This window comes from Austrofundulus limnaeus, unplaced genomic scaffold (assembly GCF_001266775.1).
Source record: "Austrofundulus limnaeus strain Quisiro unplaced genomic scaffold, Austrofundulus_limnaeus-1.0 Scaffold274, whole genome shotgun sequence".
NCBI classification, from domain to species: Eukaryota; Metazoa; Chordata; class Actinopteri; order Cyprinodontiformes; family Rivulidae; genus Austrofundulus; species Austrofundulus limnaeus.
The window spans coordinates 473306-482304 of NW_013952676.1; the positions used below are offsets into that span (position 1 = coordinate 473306).

At 41.0% G+C, this 8999-nt stretch overlaps 1 protein-coding gene across 1 annotated transcript in view; it reads left to right on the forward strand.

The window, feature by feature from the left end:
• Positions 1–336: 336 nt before the first annotated feature.
• The window catches only part of si:ch211-195b15.7 (synembryn-A), a gene marked incomplete in the record, with an annotated part of 18609 nt that continues 9946 nt past the window's right edge, over positions 337–8999 (forward strand). The window contains 5 exon segments of the mRNA XM_014020990.1: positions 337–350; positions 2008–2097; positions 2432–2919; positions 5878–6013; positions 7420–7608. Coding sequence (XP_013876444.1) covers positions 2056–2097; positions 2432–2919; positions 5878–6013; positions 7420–7608 — 855 coding nt within the window.

Genomic DNA, 8999 nt, shown 5'->3' on the forward strand with positions numbered 1-8999 from the left:
GATTAGACTTTTTTTACATTTATTAGTTAAACTACGTGTTTAAAACTTTAATAATCTTCATGTGAAAATGAATTAAATGTGTTTTTGTGCTTTTGGACACATAAATAACTTTAACCAATAGTTTCTCAGGTTTTCATCTAACTAAAAACTAAGATATTAAACGTTTAACTCGGATCACATCCTGCTCACTGAGATTAAGATTTCATTTGTTTTTGGTTTATCTTCAGTCAGATTTGTTCCTCTGACTCAGCTCTTTTTAAATATCTTCATGGTTTTTTTCCTGTTTTGTCATTTTCTCGTGCTCTGTTCATCCGTCCACTGCCTGACTGCAGCAGCAACGTCTGGAGGAGGTAAACAAACCCAGAGATTATTCTGTATTACAGTAATCTCATCAGTCATGTGTGCTGTCCTCTAAAAGTGATGAATCGTGTTCAGCTGTACGTTCCAAAGCTGCTTGGACTCTTCATGACTCATTCGATTACTGTGATGACCTTCACTTTGCAGACAGGCTGCAGATACCTCTGCTCCTGGACTGAGTAAAACAGATTTTATTTTTGTAACACCTGCTGCCTTCATACCTGATCGTACTGCTGTCAGTTCATCCGATGCAGAGAAGGGGCGGAGCTACAGCTGCTTTAGACAAGAGCTCATAGAATACCGCGGGGTCTCTTAGAGAATGACCCTCACCTACTACCACCACAAATTTCAGTAAAATTGTCTGAGTTTGGAGTCATGTCTGTGTGGGTTTGTCCAACAGTTTTGAGGAAACATCAGGTTGTGTTGAATCTTCACTTTATCACAATTTTCCATCCTGAGCAGAACATGGAGACAGTGGGAAGAAACAACTCCCTTTAACAGGAAGAAACCTCCAACAGAACCAGAACCAGGATCTGCCTAGTTGGGTCTGAGAGGACAGGAAAGAAACTCAGAATAACCTGGTCCTGGTCCACGCTCACATGTGATGTTCATGTGTTTGTTCTTTAAGATGACAACAGGAAGTAGAAAGCTAGCTAAAAGCTAAAAGAAGGAGACAGTAATGGAAATAAAACTCCAAAAAGCAAAATGATAGCTAAAATCCAGTTGTAGAAAATGTTATGATTGTTGTCTGTATTAATGTTTTATTCTAGTTTTCTGTCTTGTCATCTGTTTTCTTCCTCCAGCTTGTCTTTGCTCCAGCCCCGCCCACTCTCACCTGCTCCTCATGTTTCTCTCCCAGGTGTTTCCTGTTTGTGCTCGTTAGTCTCACCTTTATATTCTGTGTCTTGTCTTCACTTCCCTGTCTGATCATTGTGCTGTTTTCAGCCTGTGATGAGTCTTGTTTCTTGTCACGCCATGTTTTGCCACTCCTAATGAGTTTATGAGCTGCCCTGTCAGCATTTTTCATATTTTTGCCTTTTAGAAGCTGCCTGCACCCTGGGTTCTTTCCAAGCCATTCATAACTGTAAAAGTCGAGCTAAAACCTGAGTAGTGTGAGAAGACATGAGAAGTCTCTCAGTCGTGAGCAGCTGAGGGTTGGAATGTAGAGGAACCAGGAAATACAGAACTTTGTCTTTAGACTCAGCTCTGTCTTCACCACACTGTCCCATTTACCCACAGACCCTGACAGATCACAGTCTTCCACCTCCAGATCCTCAAAGTCCGGACTGGAGAATCAAGGACCAGCTGCTGAACTGCAGGGACTCAATGAAACATGAATAGAATAGAATAGAGTAGAAACAGCCTTTATTGTCCCGCAGAAGGGAAATTCAGGTGTAACAGCAGCAGCAGATACATCAATCCACAAAACAATTTGCTATGCAGCATTAGTAGCGACAATAATGGAATTAAAATAATAATATTAAAAATAAATTAAATGAAATAAAAATACTATACATTGCAATAAAATTAAAATAACATAAAAATGAGATGGCTCTGAATTCTCAGATAATGAAAAGAATTTTGTTCAATGTGTTTTGTTTGTTGTGTTTCACATTGATTTCTTCTATCTTCACTTGTTTCCTGTTTCAGTTCAGAAAGAACAAAATAAGAGAGCATGCTCCGGACTCGGACTCTGACATGGACTCAGATGAAGAAAAACCAGATCTTCTTCTCAGACAGGTGRGTCAGAGTTTCATCGTCTGTTTCTGCAACAGTTAGGGTTTTATTCAGGAGCTGGATCCAAAGCAGTTTTCAGGTGGGTCTGCATGAAAGTAGGACCACCGAACTGACCACAGTTTGTAAAGAAAGGAATGTGAAACACGCACAGTATATATAAAATAATTCATAAAAGATTATTCCTTAAATCAATTTCCAAAAATATTGTTTGACCGCCCTGTCCATCACACACACAGCCACACCCCTGGCTCCATGTGGGTCAGTACAGTAGACCTGTCAGAACCAGGTTTAGGTTCTTGGACTATAAGTTTAACTTCCTGACTGGATCTCTCTGCAGGACCTAGCTGCAGCCCTGCTGGGCTTCGTTGGTGGGCCGCTGCAGCCAGGGGTTCTACAAACGTGTCTTCATACACTGCGGATCCTGTCCCGGGACCGCCAGGCCCTGGGGCCCATGGTCACTGACAGTGCTCTTCTGACCCTGGCACACCTAGGAGGTATTGACCCACTTCAGACCTGCTCAGAGCAAGATGAGGGACAAACCGAAGTTCAGTCATTTACAAGAGGAGAAGAAGAAGGCTGGGAGAAGGATTCCTGTTCTGGTTCAGGACTGGTTTCTGGTTCTGGCTCCACAACTGGTTCTGATCGTCAGCAGGGAGAGAATGAAGGTCGTGTGGAGCTAACTCCTGGGAAGAAAGATGCCCGGGAAGAAGACAGTGAGGAGGAAGAGGAGGAGGAAGAAGAGGCATGCAGGAAGGAGGCTGTGAAGGTTCTGTGTAACCTCATCTACAACAGTCCATGGGCCCAGGAGCGTGCCAGTACTTTAAGGTCATTCTACATAAAAACAGGTTTTTAAATCTCACTTTTAACATCACTGTGTTCTAAACCATACTGAAGATTTGGGTTTGTAAAAGCTTAGTTTGAGTCAGAAAAACTACAAAATATTTTTTATTTACCATTAAAGAGTAAGATGAGGTGTTTAAGCTTGTGTCTACACATCAGTCTGTCCATCAGGTCTAGGGGCAGCAGCTTGATCAGGGAGGTCCAGCCACCTAATCCAGATCTTCTAGGAGGATTCCAAGGTGTTCCCCAACCAGCTGAGAGACATAAGCCTCTTTCATAAGACAGCTCAGTCTTTGGATTGTGGTGGAACTAATACTTTTATGTTTAAGCTAGTTATTCATGACATCCTTTAATGACCTAGGTTTTCATGACATGCTGTTCATCTGCAGACAGAATGATTAAAGTCAGAACAAGATTTGCTAACAACAGTCATTCTTAGATATCACTTGTGTTTGTCTGTGTGTTTTCCATTGACCTTGTATCAAATCTTGCTAAGATGACATAATGGTGTTTGTTAATATATATGTGAGGCCTCTTGAGACACAGTGTTCAACAGTAGTGTGGAGAGACAGTGACAGAGAGCAGCAGAGKCACAGAGACAGGCCAGGTTGTTCTCTGTGTTTCCTGTTTCTCTCTGTCAGAACAAGATTTGATACAAGGTCAATGGAAAACACAAAGATAAACACAAGTGATATCTAAGAATGACTGTTGTTAGCAAATCTTGTTCTGACTTTAATCATTCTATCTGCAGATGAACAGAATGTCATGAAAACCTAGGTCATTAAAGGATGTCATGAATAACTTGCTTAAACATAAAAGTATTAGTTCCACCACAGGATCATTAAAAAAACATGTAGGCCTGGGTCTTCCTTGAGGTCTCCTCCCAGTCAGACATGCCTGAATCACCTTCAGAGGCGTCCAGGAGGCGTCTCTACCAGATGAACCACCTCAACTGGCTCCTCTCGATGTGGAGGAGCAGCAGGTCTRCTCTGAGTCTCTCCAGGAGAACTGAAATTCCTACCCTATCTAAGGGAGAGTGCAGTTACCCGGAACGCCTGTATACGTAATCTTCTTTCAGTCATTGCCCAGAGTTCAGACCATAGATGAGGGTAGAAACGTAGACCAATCAGAAAATAGAGCGCTACTCCTTTCAGCTTAGCTCCCTCTTCACCACAACAGAAACAAAGTCCACAAAACTGAGGATGCTGTAATGATCTGTCTAATGAGCTCACACTTCATTCTTCCCTCATCCATGAACAAAATACCTGGATATGCAAACTCCTCCACTTGAGGCAGAACCTCAACCCCAACCTGGAGAGAGCAATCCCTTTTCTGACTGAGGACCAGATTTAATGATGTTGATCCTCATCCCAGTTGCTTCAAACTCAGCTGTGAACCACTCCAGTGAGAGCTGAAGATCACAACATGATGATCAACAGGACTGTATCATCTGCGAATAGCAGAGACAGAATCCTGAGGTGGAGGTCCACCCTCCACCCTCTGGCCATAAAAATTATGAACAGAATCGTCCAACTCCCACCCTGAAGGGATCTGACTTATTGCCAGCTATGTGAATTAAACTATTGCCCTGCTTGTACAGGGACTGAATGGTCTGTAACAATGGACCCACAATCCCACACTCCCAGAGCACCGGCCACAGTGTACCTCAAGGAACATGATTGAATGCCTTCTCCAAGTCCACAAAACACATGCAGACTGGATGGGCAAACTCCCATGACCCCTCGAGGACCCTAGTGAGGAGGAAGAGTTGGTCCAGTGTTCCACGTTCAGGACCGAACCTGCATTGTTCCTCCTGAAACTGAGATTCCACCCTTGATCAGACTCTCTTCTCCAGCACCCCTGAACAGACTTTACTGGGGAGGCTAAGGAGAGTGATGCCCCTGTAACTGGAACACACTCTCCTGTACCCCTTTTTGAAGAGGGAGACCACCACCCCAATCTGCCAGTCCTGTGCCCCCGATGTTCATGTGATGTTGTTGATTCAAGAATGCTGCCACAGCCAGCAGACAGTAAAAACATACAAATTTCTAAAACTCAGTCAGTTTTACAAATATTAAGATCATATTTGGTGGTATTATCACTCAATCACAACATAAACACTATGACGAGACTCATCACGCTAGCTTAAAACTTTAGCACCAAGTGTTGGTGTCTACTCTGTTAACAAAACATCTCATGAACCCCTGGACAGATTTAATGCATTTTGAGGAGGTAACATTTAGATGTAGATCTACAACTCATTAACTTTTGGAGTTAATTCAATTCAAAATGTTCACGACACCTAATTTGTCCAACATGTAAATGGCTACAATTCAGTCAATTTTACAGTGTTAAACTGGGATGTGGTAGTAGCTGAGAGTGGTTCTGAGTCTGATAGCTACATATGAGTCACTAACAGTGGCTAGTTTTAGCTGAATATGTTAAATGAAAAGTCTGACTGTTTAGTGAACTCTAAGGTCAGCTGGACCTAAATGAATGTCTTTCATTTGGGAATTTTATTCAAATTTCTTCATGAGATCATTTAAAGTCAAATTATGTATTACTGTCCTTTCTATTTGTCTCTCTATGGTGCATAAAATGTAATTAATGATTTAATAATTAGGTGAGTTGGTTGATCAAAACTAGTGAAAAGTGTAGGTCAGCAGACACCAAATATATACAATATAAAAACAAACATATTAAAGTTGTTCATATAATTAGTTCAGATATTTTATAAATGAACTGATCTTAAATGACTGGGGTCATGAAAAAAAAGGTCAGCCTGAAGTTGACTAACTGATTATAATAAATATAAATCACAGCTGTGTAGTTCCAGAAGTTCAGGTTCTACAGAAAGAAGGTGTTCAGGTACACATGATGATGCTTCCAGCTGCTTAGCACCCCCTGGTCTCACTCTGAATGTCACTTTGTTCCCATGGAAAGGCTTCTGCAGGGACTGTGGGGGAGTCTGAAGCAGGGGATCTGGAGTGCGGTGCCCCCTAGTGGTCAGTTTTACAAACTGAGGCTTCTGTTTCTACTGACCGCCCTGAGGCCGGAGCTCAGATTGCAGCTGCAGCAGGTAAACATCACCTTCATCATTAGTACAGTAGGTAAACATCACCTTCATCATTAGTAAAGCAGGTAAATATCACCTTCATTAGTACAGCAGGTAAATATCACCTTCATCATTAGTACAGCAGGTAAACATCACCTTCATCATTAGTACAGTAGGTAAACATCATCTTCATCATTAGTACAGCAGGTAAACATCACCTTCATCATTAGTACAGCAAGTAAACATCATCTTCATCATTAGTACAGCAGGTAAACATCATCTTCATCATTAGTACAGCAGGTAAACATCACCTTCAGCATTAGTACAGCAGGTAAACATCACCTTCAGCATTAGTACAGCAGGTAAATATCACCTTCATCATTAGTACAGCAGGTAAACATCATCTTCATCATTAGTACAGCAGGTAAATATCACCTTCATCATTAGTACAGCAGGTAAATATCACCTTCATCATTAGTACAGCAGGTAAATATCATCTTCATCATTAGTACAGTAGGTAAATATCATCTTCATCATTAGTACAGCAGGTAAATATCATCTTCATTATTAGTACAGCAGGTAAATATCACCTTCATCATTAGTACAATAGGTAAATATCACCTTCATCATTAGTACAGCAGGTAAACATCATCTTCATCATTAGTACAGCAGGTAAACATCACCTTCATTAGTACAGCAGGTAAACATCATCTTCATCATTAGTACAGCAGGTAAACATCATCTTCATCATTAGTACAGCAGGTAAACATCATCTTCATCATTAGTACAACAGGTAAATATCATCTTCATCATTAATGTATTTGTATTAATGATGAAGGTGATGTTTACCTGCTATATTAAAATATATTTACAAAAATCATTAAAGAAGACAGAAGTTAATGTAAGTTTTTTGCCAAATTAAAATAACTTATAATAACAAATATACATGGTTTGTTTTGCAAATACATTTTTCCTAACATAGTTTCAAAACATGTACAATTCTAAGACTGACTGTTTTTAATTGTAATGYCTGTGACACATTTTACCGTAATTCATTTCACACCTGCCAAAATCTGCACTAAAAAACGTACAAAATACCAATTAGAATTTGTTGATTGTACTTTTTAAAACTACATCCAAACGTGTATTTGATAAAAAGTTTGTAAAAAGTACACCTGATTAATTTTTTTGTAAATATAAAAACATGTGACATTAGTAAACTTGACACACAGATATTTACTGTTGAAATATATCAAACAACTAAACCTCCTAGATGTCAGTTTATTTTATACCCAGACGTCCTGGGTCACAGAATCTTCAGTGAGCTGGGACCTGGATCAAAGTGGTTTCAGAGAGTCTCTGTCTGCTCCTTGGCATGGATCTGATCCAACAGGTTTTCCTTTGACTCCTCACCTCTCTGTCCCTGTCAGGAGAGGGGGGTGTCCGGTCTGACCAGAGCCCTGGAGCAGCGCCTACCTGTCAGGTGGGGGGAGGGACGCCAAGTCGTCTCTGATGGCCCCACCCCTCTCATCTCCAAGGACATGTCCCAGGATGTCAATGAGATCCTCAAGATCCTCTTCAACATCGCTCACAAGTTCCACAGGCAGGAGCCTGACGAGGTGAAAACATTAATCTCATTTGTTCACACGTTCATCTGAAAACTGCTCAGATTTTAAAAAAATCATGTGTTCACAGTTTAATCCTGATGGTGCTGAACGGCTGGTAGTATTTCAGATCTGTTTTTGATCAGGAAGGAGCTCGGCTCCATCAGGATTGTCTTAGTCCTCCTGACCTGTCTGAGCTCTGGTGGTCTCTGCAGGTTGGCTGTGGTGACCTCATCTTTCGGTTTGATGGATTGATAGGATCTCTGTGGGATCTTCAGGGTCTTGGAGATGATTTTTTAAATTCTCAAAAGAAATTTTCTCCACATCTTTGTGTCTGACCTGTGGGGATTGTTCCTTGGTCTTCATGCTGTCCGTTGTTTGGTGGTGGACAGCACTGCAGTACTTAGAGCTGTTGACTCTGCCTGTGGATCTTTGCTGAGATCATTGGACATTTTGATTTTTTTAACCGATGAGGGTCAGAGATAACCGTAAGTACTCAAACCACCTGGAACGTCCTGGTCTGCTTGGATTCCTGAATGAGACCATTAATGTTACTATAGGTCAGTGTGTTAGATGATGGATTCACTGAAATAATGATCAACTCTTGAATGAAACCAGAGAAAAGTCTTTTACAATATGTATTTAGGAAAAGATTATAGCAGCAGAGAACAGCTTTAAAGAAGATGTGACAGAGAAAAAAACACGAAACAAAGAAGTATATTTTGATTTGTTTGGTTTGAAGGGGTTTGATGAAATAGCAGGAGATAAAGTGATGTTTTTTAATCTGTCTGCAGCCTTGACACATTTCAATTTAATGACATTTTCTTTATGACGTGTCATGGTCACGTACCAGACTCATGAAATATTCTATAGAATCATTGACATAATATAACTGTCCACTGTCCTTCTGTTCTAATGTCCCCCTGTCCCAGATCAAGACAGAAGGTGATGTCTTGTTTCTGTTGACCTCAGTCAGAAAATACATTATGTCTCAGATCTGCTCATTCAACTGGCTTCTTTCACATTTKACAGAGGTCACACATTTACTGTTGACCTGAGTGTGTATGTGGATGGGTTTTTCATATGAGGATTATTTTAGTACAAAACACCTACCRGTACATGTGGGGACCACTGGTACAAATGAGGCAGAGTCCCTGTTTGGTTTAAATGCCATTAGTGGGATGGGGGGTCAGTTTAGGACCAAGTTATGAATTGAGTTTAGGTTAGGTTTAGGGTCAAGTAAGTACCCGCGAGGTTAGTTTTAGGGTTGAGGGTCAGGGTTAGGCTGTAGAAATTAATGGAAGCCAAGGTGGACACAGCTGTGTGTGTGTGTGTGTGTGTGTGTATGTGTGTGTGTGTGTGTGTGTGTGTGTGTGTGTGTGTGTGTGTGTGTGTGTGTGTGTGTG